Source organism: Peromyscus eremicus, unplaced genomic scaffold, assembly GCF_949786415.1.
Source record: "Peromyscus eremicus unplaced genomic scaffold, PerEre_H2_v1 PerEre#2#unplaced_46, whole genome shotgun sequence".
Taxonomy (NCBI): domain Eukaryota; kingdom Metazoa; phylum Chordata; class Mammalia; order Rodentia; family Cricetidae; genus Peromyscus; species Peromyscus eremicus.
The window spans coordinates 1,075,352-1,096,602 of record NW_026734297.1 but is presented as its reverse complement, the minus strand read 5'-3'; the positions used below and the strand labels follow the sequence as shown (position 1 = coordinate 1,096,602).

Genomic DNA, 21,251 nt, shown 5'->3' with positions numbered 1-21,251 from the left:
TAATAACTCCATGCTTAAGATGTCTTACAGGAATCAAGTAACAGGAAACCCACTTTGGAATCCATCAGGCAGACGCTTCGATTTACTTAGTAAAAATGGAATGAGTAATTTACTATATACCACATACCAAAAATATATGGAACCATTGTCTGATATTTTCTATAGAATAGGTATATTATCTATGGCAGGAACGATACAGGGATGCAAATACTGCAACCATAAATATGCAATGTCTACCTATCAGAACCAGGTGAGGTAGACAACCTCCCAATGCTCTTGATGCACTTAACGTTCCACTTGACAATAGAAAGAGGTATACATGATATGAGATTAATTGGAGATGGATACATGAGATATTATGGAACCATGCAATCTAGTATATATAGGGTGAATGGAATGTATAAAATACACAGAAATAACATGGATGCAGCCCTACATATAAGCGCCGCTTTAGCTGCAGCATATGTGGGCCGCGGTAATCACAGACTATATGAAACATATAGAACATGGCTAAAACATAATGAAGCAATAATAAGCATTGATAAAGATTTCCTGAATGACCCACAGTGGGAAACAGGAGAACCAATGTATTTACAAAGCATATGTACTAGAATATTGTGTAGAGATTTTGTTATAGATGTGTTAAAAGAATTTGCAGCTTATAGCACTTGGTTGAAGTTATATAATGCATATATAGAGAAAAAACATAAAAATAAACCACCCAGAATGAGAAGGATAAGAATGCTAGGATTAACAAATTAGGATAATATATTGTAAATTCCCAGGCTGCAACCTCATGTGATGCCTTTTATGTTGAAGACATTTCAGGCATCAGGGGATGGAATGTAAGGAACACATGTAAAGCCTAGGGTGAACAACCCTGGTCAGGAGTGATAAGCAATAGAATGATGTAAGTAAACCACAAATGGAGTAGTGATAATCTATAGACTATGTGTGGAAGTAGGGATAAGACTAGAAACCTAGCCAGGAAAGAATATAAAAGATGAAGCCTCAGACCCGACCAACAGAGCTCGTCAGGCCCTCGTGTGAGACGACTCTCCTCTGCCAGAGACGTGAGATCCTGTGCCCAGTGCAGACGTGGCTGACCTGAGGAAGGCTGACCCAAGATCCAGAGGAACAGAAGTGGCGAGTCCGGACCTGTATATCCAGAGAGGTACTCCTGCTTCCATTTGGAAGACAGGATGAATATTGCTTGTAATCTTACTGTGTGAATAAATGAGTGTTATACCATGTCTGAATCAAGAGTGATTATTCCTCCCCCGTAACTGGGGTATGTGCTCGCTACAAAATATCACCGAGAATGCAGCTGAGGGGTGGCAATTATGAAGGCCTCTCCTATAATAGCATCCAGATCTATGCAGTGTGGGTCAGTTGCTCCACTTGGCACAGTGGGAGCTAGGTGTGTTGTGGCATTCCTGTAAATCTCTTGTTTGAAGGCTGGGGCAGGGGGAGGTACAAGGCCATCCTGGGCTCTACAGTATATCTCAAAAAAAGGCTGGAAAAATGGCTTCACAGTTAGGGCTTGCTGCTCTAGCAGAGGTCCTGAGTTTGTTTCTGACACTCACGCAGAATGGCGAACAACCACCTGCCTCCAGGTTCCTGCCTTGACTTGCCCTTTGATGGACTGTCACCCAAATAGACCCTTTCCTCCCTAAGTGTACTTTTGATCATTGTGCTTATCACAGTAAGAGTAACTAAACCAGGACAGTGCCTAAGGTGAGGACCAATGCCCAGCTGACCTTGACCAGCATCACCAGAAATACAAGGTGGCCCTGAGTATCCACCAGACAAGACCCTGTGCTCTCCCACAAGGACTCTTAATGGTTGGTGCCAGCACACAGGGGATTCTGGTGGGAATGAAAAGAAAAAGTGCTTCTCAGTGAACACAGCAGACACCAGTGACGTGTAGGTGTTTGTGTGTTTGTGTTTGTGTGTGCGCGTGCACGCGTGCGTGTGTGTGTGTGTGTGTGTGTGTGTGTGTGTATGTGTGTGTGTGTGTGTGTGTGTGTGTGTTCAGCACTCTGTCCTAGACATATTTACCGACCCCAGGCTCTCTACCTGGCTCCTCACTGTTCACCCTATCAGTTGTCACCCTTGGTCCCTTAATGCCTGCACTTCTATGTCATGAATGCACAGCACTTTCACCCCAGGTCTGTGCTGAGGGTCTATGTGTAGGTAAGGGGCCCACAAGTCCTCCTGACTTGTAGTGTAATACCCATGCCTGAGACTCCCAGCAAGACCGCCATGGAGTCAACTTCCTGTGTAAGAACAAAAGGTTTTGTTGATTCTAGCCTAGGCAGGGACCTCCCTGACACCACTTTACAGTAGGTGAAAAGAGGGAAGATCCCAGGCACTCACTTTAAGGGGTTTGTATAGGAAAGGCTTACATGCAGAATGTTATGTATCTTGGGATTGGACAAGGGGGCACCGGACAGAGTTGACACTCATGTGAGACACCCTATAGTGGCTATATCTTTTCTGTCTATGACCTTGAAGTCCCGCCCCTAGAGATGTAGCAGGTAACTGTCCTACCTACATATGTCCTTGTAGTATCTGCCCTGGGAAGTGGCCCCCTGGGCTACTCTTAAGAGCCGAGGGGCACGTACACCACTCCTCCTCTCTCTCTTGTGGGCTTGGATGCTGGGACAGACTCGGGTGGAAGAACAGCGTGGGACTGTACCTCGGTGTTCCGGGACACTATAATAAATCTCCCTTACTGTAGTGAGTCTTTCTCCCTAATAAATTTCTTTACCCTTTAAGTAGACTCTTAGATTTCTCATAACAACCCCCACTTCTTCTACAAGGTCTGAACATCCTTTGCTCTTGTTCCCTTTGGGGGTGGGGGCCATGTAGGTAGAGTTTTTCTGCCTGGCCCACAGTCAGGACAAATCTCTCTCACCTGTCAGTCCCACAGCCGCTCAGACCCGACCAAGTAAACACAGAGACTTATATTGGTTGCAAACTGTATGGCCATGGCAGGCTTCTTGCTAACTGTTCTTACAGCTTAAATTAATCCATTTCCATTAATCTATACCTTGCCACATGGCTCATGGCTTACCGGTATCTTCCCATGCTGTTTGTCATCGTGGCAGCTGGCAGTGTCTCTCTGACTCAGCCTTCCACTTCCCAGCTTTATTCTCCTCCTTGTCCCGCCTACACTTCCTGCCTAGCCAATGGCCAATCAGTGTTTTATTTATTGACCTATTAGCAACACATTTGCCATACAGAACATCCCACAGCACTTCCCCCCCTTTTTTTTTTCCAAAAGGAAGGTTTTAACTTTAACAAAGTAAAATTACATATAATTTGGGAATTTGGGTGTAGCGTCTCTTACTACTTCCTGCTGGAGGGGGGCGCTGTATCTTATGGGGATACAAAGAAAATTTTAGAATTATGGAATAGTCCATGAGGCTGTATTGTCTGAGCCAGTTGCCTTCAAACCATTCTGGATGTTGGATCATCTGGGCCATGGTGTCATCGGAGACCTTTCAGGTGGTCTTGGCTGGTCAAACCTGATGTATCTTAATCTGGAACAAATCCATAGCCTTTGGCTTTCTGTTGAAACAAAAGCAGAGACTCTTTTCCAAAGCAACATATGCTTATATCCAAATTTTGAAGTCAAGGTATCTTTAAAATATACATTTTGGCATAACTCAACAGCTTTTACAATCAAATGTTTTTCTGCAGTTAAAAATCCCAAAGACAACACAATCCAGATTCTCTGTGTAATACTCATCTTTACGTGGCTTATTTTTTATATTAATTTTACTGTCTCTTTAAAGACTTTATTTTTTAAAACTATGTATTTGTTTATATAACTTTATATATCACCTTTTTTGTCTCTTTCAAGCCTACGTATATTTTACACACATTGTAAACTATTACATCTGAATCTGTCTTATTGTGAATCTATTGCTTTAAACTGCAGCAGCTGTGGCTGCTGGCTCTGCCCACCACAGCTTCCCAGCATGGCGGTGGTTTACCACGAGCTCTGGGAGCTATCGTGGGTCTATGCTTTTATCCAAGCAGCATGTAGTCCGGAAACCTTTTTTTTGTTTTGTACTAGTAAAGGCTAAATCCACCGTGCAGCTTAATGTGCCACTTGCAGAGGCCTCATTCCCGCCATTCTGCAGGTCGAGCTAGGAACCCACAAGTAGCTCAAACCGGCAGCTGCCGCTCATTTGAGAGAGACAATTAGGAAGCTGTTTTTAGCTCTGTTTTAGAATCTTTTTTCTCAGTTTTTAGGTGGAAACTCTTGCCACCACGTTGGACGCCATTTGTAGCTAGAGTTTTTCTGCCTGGCCCACAGTCAGGACAAATCTCTCTCACCTGTCAGTCCCACAGCCGCTCAGACCCGACCAAGTAAACACAGAGACTTACATTGGTTGCAAACTGTGTGGCCATGGCAGGCTTCTTGCTAACTGTTCTTACAGCTTAAATTAATCCATTTCCATTAATCTATACCTTGCCACATGGCTCATGGCTTACCGGTATCTTCCCATGCTGTTTTTCATCATGGCGGCTGGCAGTGTCTCTCTTTCTCAGCCTTCCACTTCCCAGCTTTATTCTCCTCCTTGTCCCGCCTACACTTCCTGCCTAGCCAATGGCCAATCAGTGTTTTATTTATTGACCTATTAGCAACACATTTGCCATACAGAACATCCCACAGCACTCCCCCCCCCCCCCCCCCCCCCGCTGGGCTTCTATGAGAGCGACCGCCGGCGGGAAAAGCGCCGTGGCCGAGCAGAACTTTCATTATTGAGGTTCCTCAGTGCTGAACTAACAAGAGGGTACTTCCTCGAACATAACGAGGCCAAGTATACAGAGCGAAGAGAAAGAGTGTACACTTGTATGCAAATACCAAGAGAATTGGAAAAGCTCATATTTTTTGGAATCTTCCAGTGCCTCGATGCCTTTCTGTATGTGTTCACCCTGCTTCCTTTAAGAGTCTTCCTGGCGCTGTTCAGGCTCTTCACTCTGCCTTGCTATGGCCTACGGGACAAACATTTGCTTCAGCCTGCACAGGTGTGTGACATTTTGAAGGGTGTCATTTTGATAATCTGCTATTTTATGATGCACTATGTTGACTACTCCATGATGTACCACCTGATAAGAGGGCAGTCTGTCATCAAGCTCTATATCATCTACAACATGCTAGAGGTAGCCGATCGTCTGTTCTCTTCATTTGGACAAGATATCTTAGATGCTCTCTACTGGACAGCCACCGAGCCTAAAGAAAGAAAAAGAGCACACATCGGAGTCATTCCTCACTTTTTCATGGCTGTTCTCTATGTCTTTCTACATGCAATTCTCATAATGGTTCAAGCAACGACTCTCAATGTGGCTTTTAACTCTCACAACAAGTCACTGCTTACCATCATGATGTCCAACAATTTTGTTGAAATTAAAGGAAGTGTTTTCAAGAAGTTTGAAAAGAACAATCTCTTTCAGATGTCAAATAGTGATATTAAGGAACGATTCACAAATATTATGTGCTTTTGCTAATAGTGTGCTTAAGAAACATGGAACAGTTTTCTTGGAATCCAGATCATCTCTGGGTGTTGTTTCCTGATGTCTGTATGGTGATTACATCAGAAATTGCTGTGGATATTGTAAAGCACGCCTTTATCACCAAATTCAATGACATCACTGCAGATGTCTACAGTGAGTATAGAGCCAGCCTTGCATTTGACCTTGTCAGCAGCCGACAGAAAAATGCGTATACAGACTACAGTGACTCGGTAGCATGAAGAATGGGATTTATTCCTCTCCCGCTAGCTGTCTTACTCATCAGAGTTGTAACAAGCTCAATTAAAGTGCAAGGAATCCTGTCCTATGCCTGTGTCATACTCTTCTATTTTGGGTTGATCTCCCTGAAAATACTTAATAGCATTGTGCTGTTGGGGAAGTCATGTCAATATGTGAAGGAAGCCAAAATGGAAGAGAAGCTATTTAATCCTCCCCTGGCTAGCACTCCCGGGATATCCTCCAGTAAATCCCAGAGCAAGTGCAAGTCCTCTCAAGGCCTTTCCACGGAAGAAAACCTGTCCACTTCCATCACCAGCCAGCCTGTTCATCAGAAAGAAAACGTCATACCCTTACTTGTGACCAGCAATTCTGATCAGTTTCTGACAACCCCAGATGGCGATGAGAAAGACATTAACACAGGGGTAGTGAGTTTGGAGAGGTAGGACCACTGCAGGAGGAAGGGTAAGGTTTTAGCTCTTAGCTCTGACCTCTTGGCTTTCTTCTTTGCATTGGTTCTGTGTTTCTTATTTAATAAGAAGGTTGGTTACATCTACAGGGCCAAGTAGGCAAAGTGGCCAAGTAGGCACAGACTCAAACCACAGAGACTCTGGGAGAATGTTGAAACAACAAGTTCAGTTTACTCAGGAAGAGGCAAGCCTTATATACCCTCTAACCCACCCTGAGGGAAGGTCTGATGACTATGCATCAGCTGGTGTGACATGGCTGCCTCTCATTGGTCTAGGTCATCTCCAGATCATGTTTCAGCTGCTGTTGCTAAGACCATCAGGCAGACCCAGGCTGGCTATCAGAAAGTATCTTTTTTACTTGTTTGGGCCCTCTGGCCCTCAAGCCTGTTAGGGATGAGTCATCCCACACCTATTGTCCAAAGCTCCAGGGGTGAGGACAGGAGCTGTCCAGGTCTTATAGCATAGCATGGGTCTGAGGGCCCCACAGAACCTCCACCATGGGCCAGGGGTGTTCTGCTGTTACTGTGTCATGAATTCCCAACACTGAAGATGGACAAGTCCTTATAGTCCTTACAGCATGGTTCTGTGGGTCAGGGTCAGGCTCTGGCAGCCTGTGGCTGTGGTGTGAGGTTTTGGTGTCAGCAGCTGCAGGTCACCAGAAGTTCGCTGTCACACACTCCATGGAGAATCCTCAGACCACTTCAGGGCACCTGCTCTCTTGGGAAGCCTGGGAGATGCTCAGCCTCACATCCAGGAAGTAAACAAAGTAGCACCAGCCTTGACCATTAGCCTCTCCTGGGTATATTAAGGATAGCCATAGCCAGGGCAGTCCAGGAGGTGAGGACACATAGAGGGAGCCCTGGAAAGCAGCTCCTGAGTGGATGAGGAGTGTCTCCTGGGGCAGGGGGCAGGGTGGGTAGGGCTGTCTTGGAGACATGCCAGGGTGGTACAGTGAAAGGAAGGACCAGGAAGCAAGGAGGGTGGTCTGATGGGGGCACAGCTGGACAGCCTGAGAGGCAGAGAGCTGGTGTAGTGGTCATGGAATTGGTGGGTTTTGTTTGTTTAAAATTTCAAAAGTTCAGAAATTTAACATTAATAGAAATCTGAGAAGCTAATAGAGCAATGATTGCTTATTGTTCGAATCATAAGCGTAAGATTTTAGATATCTTTTGGTTATCTTATGAATATAGACTTACAGATGCTTTTTTATCAGGCCAAAGACATTTAAATCTAATTTATAGCTGGCTCTCTGGACAGAAGGAAAACATATATTTATTTTTAACCCAAAACTATAGTTTTTTTTGGTCTCAAAGATTCATATCTACTGCTGCTGTTTACAATACCATTTGCCTGCTTTTTCTACAATATGGATTTCCCTACTGATTGATAATACTAATATATTTCAAACTTTTGTGTCCTTTTACAAAATAAGAATTCACATAAGGCACTGAGGATCACAAGAAGCCATTGGATCCACTTCACAGAGGTCAGAAGGACTCCAGATAAGTACAACAGTACACCTTGAGTTTTCAAACTCCTCCCCTTCCTAATTACTAAGGCTGTGAGCTTCAAAATTCCAACTAAGTTCATAAATTTTTGACCCGTCCCATGGGCCAGGTTATTTGATGAGACCCGAGGAGGCACCTCCTGAAAGATCAATGGGGGCGAGAGAGAAAGGAGACCAGGCGCATAAAGGAAGACAAAGTCAGTCTGAGTTGCATCAAGGTCTCGTTTATTGACTGGGTGTTGAGGCTTATAAGCAGGGCTTCAGGCAGGGAGGAGGAGCAAGGGAAGCATGGAGAGAAGAATGGAAAATTCCTAAGGGAGGGTGAGGTCGCTTTGGTCCCAGGTCCCCTGCAGCTGGCCGACAGGCTCCAGAAAGTTTATCTAATTGTATATCCTGCAGTTAGGCCAGGAACCTCCTGTCAAGGCTTGACAAAGTTCAGGACACAGCTGTCCGGAGTCGGTCCCCAACAGTTCCCCCTCTTTTCTCAAAAATGGACCAAGTCCATTGTGATCGGGGTGGCTAGGGTCCGAGAGAGTCCCTGTCTTAGGCTACACAGGGAGCTTCTCACGCTCGGACGACCTCTGTATGCTGTTGTCTCCGGCGTAGGCCCTGTACTATTCCCATCATTGAGTACCCTCTAGTAGGTCCGTGGGGACGCTAGGGCCTTGGGACACTGAATCTGAGTCCTTGATGGGGCTCCTGGCCGGCCTCCTCGGAATCTACTCTGTGATAATGAATCGAGACGTGTCGTGGTAAGGCCGAATCAATCTGATTTTTGATAAACCGAGTCAACCGCTGAAAGACCCAGGGACCAAAGGTAATGAGAAGGAGAAAAACAATTAAGGGGGCTAGAATGGTAGGTAGCAAGGTGGAGAGCCAGGGGGACCCTTGCAGCCAATTTTCAAACCACCCATGCTGATCTTCAAACTCCCTTTTTCTTTGAGCCAGCCTTTCCCTTAATTTTTCCATCGATTCCCTGACAATACCAGTATGGTCGGCATAAAAGCAGCATTCTTCCTTCAAGGCTGCACTTAATCCCCCCTCCTTTAAAAATAGTAAATCCAGACCACTTATGTTTTGTAATACAACCTCAGAGAGTGAGGTTAAAGATTTCTCCAGAGCAGAAATGGATCTTTCTATGGCCTCTAGGTCAGTAGTCATAGCTATTTGTAACTGCATAAGATGGTTGCTCTGCACGAGGGCAGTAATTTCTATACCAATTCCTGCAGCGATGCCCCCAATACCTAACAAGAGGACAATAGTCATAGACACAGGTTCTCGAGTGTATCTGCCTCTCTGCTCAAAGAATTTCATATCGGAGACTAATTGGACCAGAACATAAGAGTTTTTCCATTATCAATGGCAAAGCAAGCTTCCCCTATTCAGTTTTTGCCATCTGCAAGTGTGTCATGGGTTCAGAGGTGGATATTGGAATTCTAGCATCCTCAGTTTAGTGGTACCCAGACATGAATCATCATTTAGTTAAGACATCAGTGATATAAGAGCCAACAGTAATTAGCAGAGGCACAGGGCCAAAAGCCTTATGATGGCTGAGAGAGTTCCTTATCCTCAAGGAACTTGGAACTTTATCTCAGGTTCCCTATGACAAGAAATTCCCTTTTGATCTAACATTCCAGGGTGGGGGGAAAAAGGGCGATGGTTTCTCTTCTGTAATTACTTCCTGCTGACATTGGGACGTTGTTGTCAAGACCCTGGAAAGCCAGAATGTTAGACAAAGACAAGAGGGAATGTTTTAATTGACCAGCTGAAGAGATGGTATGCATATCGGCTGAATTGGTCCACATCAGCTTTCAGCAAGTTCAGGGCTCATAGTCATTTGCAGTAGGTTGTCACCAGCAAATGATGCTTGGATGTATCTGTCAGCCAAGTGGAAACCTATGAGATAGATATAAACTAGGAACAGGAGTTAAAACTTACGAACTTATTTGGAACTTTTAGACCCATAGTCTTAGTAATTGTAGTATTATCAATTTGCCCTGAAATCCATAGTGTCTTTTCTATCTAGAGAACCAAGTATAGATTAGACTGAAATTTCCTTGGCCCAATGAAAAGCATCTGTAAGTCTATATTTAGAACCTGTTTATCTTTTTTAAAGAGACTTATTAGATTTAATTAATTAATCCATTGATCAATCAATTACTAAGCTGAGAAAGCTATAGCTAGTCCAGTCATCAATGTCATCAAAGATCTGAGAAGGATAAACTTTACCTGAGTGCAGACTTTTAAGTCTATTTAAAAAACAACAGAGACTATTCATTACCCAGACTGCCATCATCCCAGGCTCCTATAGTCTTCATAGTGTTGGCAGGACAGGTGTCAGGACAGCATCAGTCTTGGCTGCTGGGCCCATAATGTGAAATTCTCCCTGTGGAGGATAAAGACTGACCTTATCTTGTCAGTGTCTCATATGCCAGATCCCTGGCAGCAGGTGTTGAGTCAGAGCGTCTTGCCCAGTGGTTGGTGTTGTCCACAATTCAGGTGGCATCTTCTTGTCATTGTTCCATATCTTCTTTGGAGACCTTGGGAGTCATTGCTAGGAGCTGGGGAGCTCGGAGTCTCTGTTTGCTATAGTAAGCTTTTTATCAAATAATGTAAATGCCATATTTATCAGATCTTTGATAGGTTTGAGGACCATTATCTATTAAATGTATCTAAGCCAAACAAATCTAGGCCTAATCTTGAAAATATCTCTAAGTTTGGTAACAATAACCAGGCCAATTTGTTCTCCTATAGATATATTAGTCAAATATACCTCTTAGTTTTTTTTTTAATTAAAATAGAACAGTTTATGCTTTAAACTAGTATCTGAATAGCCAGATGACTAGTATTAACTTGTATTCCTTAACACAAAGGACATGCAAACTCAGACATTCAAAACCAAACATACATGTGGCCACATTTTTCATTCATACCTGTAGAGTAGACAGACATTTTTACAACTATGACCCTTTGGAGTCTCAATGTAACAGCAGAATAGCAAGACAAAGAAATCTGAAACATGTTTCTTTTTTTTTTATATATCTCAAGTCATTTGTTTTAAATCATTATTTAAGCCTTTTTTATCCTCAGACCCTTATATCTTGCTTTTACGTATTCTAATAACTGTGAGGCGTTTACCCAACCACCCCCACAGTTCCCCAGAGTTTTTATAGAGAAGCCAAGGGGTGGAGCAAAAGACCTCCTCCTCCAGCACAGCCAAGTGCAGACCATCCCAGACACCTGCACTTAGGCCCGTGGTCTAATCATCCTCTATGTGGACCTGCTGGGTAAAGCCACGAGGAACCCGAGAACGGGCTCCCACAGGTCCCCCTTTCTTAATATATAAAAAAAACCTATTAATGGCTTACAGCAATCTCCATAGCTGTTACACCTCCCAGTATGGGAGTAGATGATGATAAAGATGGCATTTCTCTTTTGAATTAGGTCTAAGGTGACTACAGCAGTCTTAGCTGCCTCAAGCCCTTTCTAAACCAAAAACTCTTAAGGTGACTATAAACTTAAAGAATACCTTAGCTTCATCATTACCATTAACAGGTTAACATAAATATTGCTATACATAGTCACAATTCTCTCAATCTTACAACTCAAAGCAAACTCTTAACAGAACCATTTGAATTAGCATATATGGTGCTAAATATAGTTAATAATTTTCTCCGTCTTACAACTTTAACTCAATCATTTGAATTTTCTTGCTAACAGAACATAGGAAAAACTTCAATGTATTCACATCAAACTTAAATATTTCCTTAACTCCACAAAACCAGGGTGCATTAATATCAATAGGTTTCTGCAAACATAATTCAATCTCATAACTCCTCCTTTTCTTTATAATTTTTTAAACAAAATCTCAAACCTAGTTAGAGGAACCCAAACTTTTCCATTTAAACAGTTCCATTTGTAACAAAACCAGTCCCAGAAAACAGTTTCTGGGTCATTACTGTAAGTAAACTCAAAATTGTCCCATTGCAATGAAATCTATTGTTCAGTTCATTAAGTCCTAAATTCAAATGATAAATTCTGGTACTAGCCTTCCAAATATGAAGAAATCCAGAACCAAAATCTTTCTGTAGTTTTATCTCATTTTAAGTTCAAAAAGTTCAAACAAGAAATAAATTCTGGTATTAGGCTCTCACTTCAAAATATGAAGAGATGTTTTTCAACCAAAACTTTTTGCAGTTAACAATTTTTGTTCAAACAAGCGTCTCTGAATTTATTCTTAAGCCAGAGACCTTTTTAGGTACAGTAGTATTCTAAACCGCACCATTTTTGATGTTAGCTCAGGTTTTTCTGTGTTGTGTCAATTTTCCACGGATCTCAGCTGCGGATGCCTTGTGCTGGTTCTGGCGTCCGCCATTCTTAGCTTCTTAGCGGCTTCTGGAACTTTTGAAAATTACTCTGACTGACTACTTTGCAGTCTACTAGGACACTTCCTTCCGTGTCTCAGGTTCTTTCAACCATATACATTAAGAATAGATTCACATTTAACATTTACATTTTACAAACTCACATATAACTTTTTTTTGCCTTGCAAAGCATTTAGACTCATATTCAACATTTTACAAACTCATATATAACATATTAACATTTATTTATTTATATTCCTTAAGGAAACTATAGAACTACTTTAGCAAATATATTTCTTATTATTTCTTATATATTTATCATATTTCTTATGTTCATTCCATCTTATTTCTTATTTAAACTTACATTTACAACTAGCATCTTTACTTCTTACAAGCTTATTACTACATGTCTTAGGACTACCTTAGATTCTTCTTGCAAGCTTATATTCTTAAAGGAACTCTATAGATCTATTTTACAAACTTATACAGGGCTACCATTAGCATATATTTAACTTAGCAAACACCTAGATATTTCTTAACACAGATCTAACAAGAGAATTTTTACAAACTTACATATCTTATATCCTGTATAAACTTTATTTAAATCTTATAATTTATTTAAACTTTAAAGTTAAACTTTAAAGTTCTATATTTTTATATCTCAAACTATTTATTTAGACCCAAAATATCATATATTTAAATCCTCATGACACGCTTAAGCCTTTAAACTTTTATATCTTAAACTGCTTTCTCAAACCAAAAAAATCATTTATTTAAACTTTTATCTTCATATCTCAAACCTTTGTATTTTTATAAAAATATTATATTTTATCTTAACCAACAATAATTTGAAACCAATTCTCTTAAATGATGGCAAGTATTTGTAACCCACTGAACTTAAATGACCAAAACCCATTGTTATGCCCAGTTCGCCCCCAAAGAAGCCATTGGGAGACTTAGGTACAGAATGCAAAAAGCAAGGTTTATGATGAAGGTTGACTTCAGATGAAGTCAAAGTTTACAAGCCGCGGCAGGGGGCTTGTTCCAAATCTCTCACGCACAGCAGGGAGATTGGAAGGAGCGCACCCTTTCTTTGTGAGGCTAGTTAAACAACCCTGTCTAGGAGTTTTACGAGCTGTCTCCGGGGTTCGAGAAGTTTGGGATGTTTTATGACCACTTAGCCTCTGCCAGATGGCCATATATTCTGACTCTGTGTTTTTCTAAGTTTCTGTAGCTGATAAAGCCACCTGGGAAAAAGGGGTCTAACTTCTTATCTACACTTAGGAATCCTGGTTTAGGCTCCTCTTTGTCTGTAGGGGATAGAAGAAGGGGAGTTATTGAGGTTTCACACCATGTAAATTTTTATTTTTCCTGTGGAAACAAAAGCATAATTTTCCCAGTATCTTGAACTAGTAATTTAACATTTCTTTTTAAGCAATACCAGGACAGAGAAGGGTTAACAAGAGAAGCTGCTGGCCAGCAGAAGAGACCTTGAAGTTATCACAGTAAAGGGAGGGAGGGGGAGCAGTGGGCATAGAGCATGTCCTTGACTGCCAGTGTTCCTAAAAAAAAGGTTTTGTTAACTCCTCTGACTAAAGTCAGATTCTCTGCTCAGTGTTCACACAGTTTTTGTCAATTGCAGGCAGACCCCATTGCCCTGTCCAAAGCTCCCATCTTTGCTCGCCTGTACTGAGAGCATGCACCCCCACCCTCCTAAGAGCAGCCAGCTGGCTGCAGTCCTGATAGCAAGAGAGCTACGGAGGGAGGGAGGTGGCCTTTGTTATGCCTCTCTCTCCTCCTCTTCCTCTAGGAAAGTAAGGGAGGTTAGTAGACAGAAACAAATAACATTTACACAGACAATCCAAGTACTGGCACATCAGCACTGAGACGATGGCCTCATTCACAGCCAGCAAGCTCTTGCAGAATGCAAGCCCCACCTGGCAGGAGCTACCTGTTTATCTCAGTTCAGTCGGGGAGTGGGGGTGGGGGACCCAGTTCCCTCTATTGTGGCTCCCACATCCTTTCAGTGGGCTAGGCAAAGGTATAGTGGAGAAGAAAGGAACTGTCCCATAGCGTCCTTCACAATCAAGTCAACGATGAGAACAATTAACACATTACACACAAGACCAAGGGCACACGAAAAACTTTGCCCCAACAAGACAACCAACAAAGCTCCAAGAACAATGACAACCTGATGTGCTCTGGGGGAAGTGACCCTCCAGGCTCAATCACACCAAAAACAATCCAGACTCGAGGATCTCTGTCCTTGATCAAACAGACATCAGAGGCTTCCACATCCCTGTCAGTCAGACATGCACCTTTTTTTTTTTCTTGGAAGAGAAGGAGAGAGTAAAGTAACAATGATCACAACAAAACATACAAAAAAAAAACCCACAAAATGGCTCTGACAAATTCCCAGGACAAAATACAAAGTGGCACTTCCTCCCACCACCTTGGGGGAAGATACCCAAAGATGCTCCTAAACCAAATGGTCACCTCTGAGGTGGCCTCAAATGGCTCGAGACCAAGAGGTCTCTTGCCCAAATCAGGGAATGAGACGTCTCTCTTTCCCTCCCAGGATCACTGTCCGGACACGTCTGTCCCAGTGAGAGCCTGCAAAGTACAAATCGAGCCTGCAAAGTACAAATCGATCGACCGGTACAAAACAACAGTAACATGACAGACACAGACAAGACAGAGAGCGCTCTTACCGGTAGATGTCAATAAACCTCTGGACACTTGAGGGTCCTGGTGGGGTCTCTGGGGTTCCCGGCCAACGCACCAAATGTTATGCCCAGATAGGGACCCCAAAGACTTCACCACAAACCTTAGGTTCAGAATGCAACAGCATGGTTTATTTCTGTTTGTTTACAAGCCGCAGACAGGGAAGCTCGATCCAAAGCACTCACTCGTAGTCGTGAGGCCAGGAGGAACTTGCTTTTTCTTTGTGTGGCTAGCTTTTTAAAGGCAAAATCCACAAGCCCTTCAGGGGGGTTGGGGGAGTTTTGCACAGGTGTAACTTGGATTGGTTTATTTCTATCTCTGTTCTCTTTTACTGGTTGGTGGTTACAATTTATTGCTTTGGGGGCAGTCCAGCACAAGTCCCAGGCTTTGTCCTTGAGCCACCATGGGGGCTGGCTGGCCAAGCATGTACTGCACATAACTCTAAGTTGGTGAGGGGCCCCAGAAAGTAAACATCTGGCTGAACTTTGAGCAGTCAGAGTATGTGCAGAAAGGGAGCTACTGCAAGGACTATGTCTTTTGTTCATGGCCCTCCCAGAAACTGCTTGCTCAAGTCTCAGGAAACTGAAATTGAGGCCTGATCTCTGAGAGAAGACTGAACAGCCAGTTATGGCATCTGCTTGGTCCTTTCATTGGAAGTACCAGGACCTCAGATCCCTGTCTTTGATCAAACCTACTTTCTAACCAGCATGGTGGCACACACCTGTCATTTAAGCACTTGGGAGGCAGGAGAATCTCCTGAGACCAAGGGTGTAAGGCCATCCTGGCCAGTGCAGTCAGGTGTTGCCTCCATGTCCAGCTGCAGACACAAGCCAAGCATGCAGACATCCCCAGTCCTGGGGAGGTAAGCCACATGGCACACCACAAACCCAGTGATACCCAGGCTGCTCCAGTGGGGATGCCATGGCTGAAGAGGCAGGGCAAGGAAGGCAGCAGCTGCTCCTTTGCAGTGAGGGGCAAGACCCGGGGTACTCAGAGACACTGAGGGCCTAAGGACCCAGCAGCAGGCCAGCCTGTGTCAGCCTGGAGTGACCATTTAAGGGGGAAGGAGTCCTGAGTCCTGGACCTGCTGCGGCCTAGGCAGCTGGAGCACGAAATCTGGCGAGGGACACCGAGGTTAAACAGCACTATAGACACCCAGTTTTGTCAGGGAAGCAGCTCACTTTATTAGTACCAACATGGGCTTATACACCCCTCTAACAGCAGGGGTCAAGGAATGGTTACTCTGTATCTGGAGGCAAGCCAGACACTTGTTTTCCAAACAGGAAAAACCACAGGGGAACTGATCCCCAGCACCCTCTGGAACCCAACTGCTCATTTTTCACACCAACAACTTAACTGAGACAGGATAAAAAAGGGCATTTAAGATTAAGGCAGCAAATTTACTGCTGCACACATGGACCTGAAGTTGCTGGTGGCTGCTGGGTTCTGGAGTAGGGCCATGGTGGGGCCCTGTTGTGATCAGAAGGTTCAGCAGAGCATCTGAAGGGCAGACAAGGACCAAAGGAGAACAGGCCACAAATGCAGAGACCTTATAGTGCTTCTATGAAGCAGAGCTGGGAAGTGGGGTGCAGGTGAAGGGGAGCAGCAGGTCTCTCCACATCAGTTCATTGTAGTCATTGCCCTATACCTGTTGCTTGTCTTATTTCGTGTGTGTGTGTGTGTGTGTGTGTGTGTGTGTGTGTGTGTATTGTGTGTATTGTGTCTGTGACACAGGTGTGACCAGGCCAGTTTGAACAACCATAAGTGCAAATGTGGGTAACAGTGAAATATCACGTATCTTTCTTTTGTAACAGGCTCTCAAGAACTACCAGTTCTCAGGTTCCTTGGGTGTCCCTCACCCCTTCCTGGGGTTAGAGGCTCCCATTGCATTCCAGGACTTGTTTTTATGTAGTTCCTGAGGATTCAAACTCAGGTCCTCAGGCTTTCAGAGCAACTGCTAAGACCCTCCCAGTGTCTCCACAGCCCACTTGTTGGTCATAAAATTCTCATATCATTGCTGACATTTCTGTTCAAACATTTTCTAAGTTAAACATTTTCTCACTACTGAGTCTGAGGGTTTTTTAATAGCTAGTTGCCAGCAGCTGCAGCAAGAAGTTCTTGTGTCTTGATTAGTAGAATTTCTAGATTTGCTTTCAAAAGATCAATATTCCATTAGGATTTTTTTTCTTCCATACAGGGTCTCTACATAGCCCTTACAGGCCTGGAACTCACAGAGATCCACCTGCTTCTGCCAACTGAAGGCTGGGATTAAAGGCTTGGGCTACCACATCCAACACCACATGTTGGTCATGTGTGTGCACAGGCCTGTGTCATGGTGAAGATGGAATCCAGGCCTTTCATATTCCAGGTGAGAACACAGAACCTGCCTGGTGTTTGACTTTGTGGAATCCTGAATCAGTGTCAAGGGTGTGCTGGTGCTGAGGGTCATCAAGTCCCTGAACACCATGTCCCGATTTACCAGATGGCTCCTCAAGGGTTTCCCCACACAGTTTCATGTATGACATTTAGGGGTGATATCTGGTTTCAAAACATTGCCTTTTCACTCTGAAATTGTTAAGGATGTGCTTTTGAAACACTTATTTTTAATTTTGGTTTGGTTGGGTTTTTTTGAAGACAGGGTATCTCTGTGTAGCTCTGACTGTCCTGAACTTGCTCTGTAAACCAGGCTGGCCTCAAACTCAGAAATCTCCCTGCCTGCCTCTGCCTCCTGAGGGCTAAGATTAAAGACATGTGCCACCAATACATGGCTGGAACATTTTAATTAGCATCGATTGTGCAAATGAGTTTTGAGGTCACTTTTTAAAAATGACTTTTTACATTTTTTTTGCATTAGGGGCAGGGTTCATGCCACATGTCCATATAGCTGTCAGAGGACAACTTGTGGGTATTCGTTCTCACCCTCCACCACATGGGCCCTGCAGATAAAACTCAGGGTGTTAGGTTTGGTGGCAAGCACCTTTACCCACTGAATCATCTTACTGGCCTAACTTTTGTTTTTAGCTTTTCGTGCTAAAGTGAATGAAAGGGCTCACACATGCAAGGCAAGCTCTCTTCCAGCCAACCCTTCATTTTGTTGAGATAGCCTCATGGTGACATTTTTCCTCTTTCTTTCTTTGCTTCTTTTTATGATTTCTTTGTTTTCTGTACATGAATGTTTCACCTGCATGTATGTCTGTGCATCATGTGCAGTCTTGCTGCCTTTGGTGGTCAGAAGAGTGCATTGCATCCCCTGGAGCTGGAGTTACCATGTGGATGCTGGGAGTTGAAACCAGATCTTCCATAAGAGCAGCAAGTGCTCTTAACTACCAAGCCCAGCTGTCAGACAGGCAAGAAGTAGAGCTTGCACTCTGTTCTTCACAGCTGATTCTCTGCACGCCCTTGAGGGCCTGGCTGGTACCACCTATACAGGCTTGGAGTCTGCAGCTCACTGGCTCGGATATCTGCCTAGAAATCCATTTTAGTTGGATACACAGGCTGACCCGCATACTTGGCAATCTTCTTCACTCTAGTCTGAATAGGCTTGGGTGTTTTCTGCAAGGAGAGTGTTTTAGTTTTCCTTTTCCATCCTGCTGCCTCCTGATTTCCTACAGAGGATCCCCTGGCCCAGTGGTGAATGAGAAGGGTATGAACCACAACACCACACCCTCTGTGCTCCTTCTTGCTTTATCTGTGGTACCTGGCAGCCTGGCACCCACCTTTGCTTGTGCTGTTGCTGTTGCTCTTTGTAAGCTTTGAAGACTTACACCAGTGTAGAAATTTGGACTCCTTAGGTCGACAGTATTTTGTGTAGAAAGCAAGCATGCCCTGAGAATGCCGTAAGAAGTCAGTTGCTGGCACCTCCATAGCACACAGAAGCACAGTCCCTTCAAGATGATTCAGTGTTGAAGGTGGTCCAGCAGACATGCATTAGTTTCCTATGTCTGATGCATGTGGCTGTCCCATTTAACAAAATCTGCTAATGCTGTACACCCAGTGTTAAAACTCCTGCATCCCCCTCTGACCTCTAAGAAAGCACATCAAAGGGAAGGTGGTCTGACCCCTGACTGTTCCCATAACAGGTTTCTGTATAAGCCAAGGGAGGGAAGCCTCCTGAGGGAAGGAAGGCCAGCACCTAGGGGCAAATGTAGGGATCACATGGGGTGGTGATCCATGGGGCAGGGACTCTGAGATCAAGGAAGGGGCTGCCAGGCCTCCCACAGGACAATCAAGACAACCCTCCCAGACACACCCACAGACCAGCCTGACCCAGACAATCTTTCACTTCCCAAGTGATTCTAGATTGTGTCAGGTTGACAGTAAAGACTGACCATCTAGGGGTCTATGTCAGTAAGGACCTGGTTCAAGTGTTATGATGGGAGCTCGGGGCAGAGTGCCCGAGGGCAAAGCCAGATACCCAAAGAACTATTTGCAGAATCAGGGTGCAGGCCAGGACTGGCCAGGAGCTGCAGTTTGCTGATGGCTTAGGGATTCTGCAGAAATTATAGCCCAGTGGGATGCCTGACATCTGGGCACTTGGGAGGTAGAGGCAGGAAGGACAGGAGCTCAAGGTCATTCTTGGCCACATGGGGATACTGAGGCCAGCCTGGGTTACATGAGACCCTGTCTCAAACAACAACAATACAAAACCAACAATTCTCTCTTCCCAGGTGGGGATGAGAGGAACCCATGAGCCTGGCTAGGATTTTCTCATAGGACTAAATGAGGGCTGTTTCAGCTGGTTAGTCAGGGGCATGGACTTGCCTGGGTTTAAACACGGTTCACACCTAAGTGTGACTCTGACCCTAAGGGATATGCACACATTTTATTTGGATTTTACCCCTTAGTGGATGGAGCCACAGGCAAGCACCTTCATGGACTCAGCCAGTTAGCCAGCCAAACCATCCCTCGTTTTTTAGACACAGGGTCTCATGTACCCCAGACTAGCCATGAAGTTGCTGTGTAGCTGAGGACAGCCCTGAACTCCTGAGTGCTGGGTTGGGCCTTGAGCACAGGAGCTACTAACTTCATAGCTCCAGGAGCCTGGAGGGGCTGCTCTCATCATTCCACCTGACTTTGTAGAAAATGAAGTTTCTTGGTGTCTCTGTGTAACAACCCAGCTGTCCCGGAACTTGCTTTGTGGACCAGGCAAGCTGGCCTCCAGCTCATAGAGATACTCCTGCCTCTACTTCCTGAGTGCTGGACTAAAGGTGCATGCCACAATGCTTGGCACTAATTTATCTTCTACAAGGAGATTTATGGGGCGAGCCAGATGGCTCAACAGTGAAAAGCACAGGCTGCTCTTACCTAGAACCTGAGTTGTGCTCCCAGTACTAACATCTGGCAGCACAACAGCTGCAATTCTGGCTCCAGAGGATCCACCACTGTGCCTGGGTCCTGCTGAGCTCCTGGCCTGGTTCCAGAGGGTAGCACCTAGCCCTAATCCTTCCTGTGTTTAACCACACCTTTGTCTCTCTTATCAGAGAGTCTCCAAAGGATCAAAGGCCTAGGCAAAACTTGCTCAGGAAACAAGGAAAACCGTGGTACCTTAGAAATCAAGTACATTGCACTGGGCATTTTATGGCTGGGAGCTCCTTTCAGGTTGCTTTGAAGGTATGGAAATTAACTGGCTAAACTGCAATTAGAGAGAAATAACAACGCCCTAGGCGAAGGGAAGATGCTTCAGTCCTTCAAAGCTGAACCCCCTGCAGCCGCCAAGGGCTACATTTATTCTTAAGGTGCCTCTGGGTCTTCTTTCCACCAGGTACCCACATACCCCTGCATCAACACCACCTCTGTACTGTGCCAGCACCTACAGTTTTGCCTTAGAGACACCATTAGGATCATGAGATCGCTCAGCAAGTAAAGCCTTATGACCTGAGTTCAGTCCACAGGACCTACATGTAAGGAGAGAACCAACCCCGGTAAGTTGTCCTTTGACCTTCACAGGTAAGATGCATATATATATATATATATATATATATATATATATATATATATATATATATATATGCATAAATATTCTTTTTTAAGTCTCCCTCAGGCAGAATTTTTGCCCCTTTTCATCTGTCCACAGATGTCAGCTAGGTGCTGGAACTTTCCTCCCAGTCTAGTAAAGAAGCAGCTTTGAAAAACCATTAAGTCTGGGAAGAGGTCCCGACATCCCCACCTGCAGCCACTGGTACTTCAGTCCAGATGCCCTCAGGGACCACAGCCCCCTCCCAGGATAGGGCTAATCACAATTCAGGCCTGACCCCTGAGTGTCTCCAGGCACCCTGTCCTGCCACATTTCCCATCTGCCTTTCCAGTCCATTCATATTTCCTCCTACCCTTGTTCACGTAGACTGAAGGAGGTTCAGGTGAGGCAGTTTTATGAATAATTTTTGCTCTTTCTTTTTCCACACTTTCCACTTGGAACCTCTG

The 21,251-nt window shown here is 44.3% G+C and overlaps 1 protein-coding gene and 1 long non-coding RNA gene across 2 annotated transcripts; one reads left to right on the top strand and one right to left on the bottom strand.

Moving 5' to 3' along the window:
- Window positions 1-4,713: 4,713 nt before the first annotated feature.
- LOC131901181 (transmembrane anterior posterior transformation protein 1-like) lies at window positions 4,714-6,352 on the top strand (the record flags this gene model as incomplete). The annotated part of the gene is given in 3 exon segments (XM_059252418.1): window positions 4,714-5,508; window positions 5,511-6,194; window positions 6,326-6,352. Coding segments are annotated over 3 exon segments (1,506 nt in total), but the record flags the coding sequence as incomplete, so codon positions are not given.
- Window positions 6,353-9,530: 3,178 nt separating this feature from the next.
- Window positions 9,531-15,017, bottom strand: LOC131901187 (uncharacterized). The gene is made up of 3 exons (XR_009376426.1): window positions 14,819-15,017; window positions 10,025-10,129; window positions 9,531-9,639 (listed from the first exon to the last, which is right to left on the bottom strand). It is a non-coding gene; the product is annotated as an uncharacterized LOC131901187 (long non-coding RNA).
- Window positions 15,018-21,251: the final 6,234 nt, after the last annotated feature.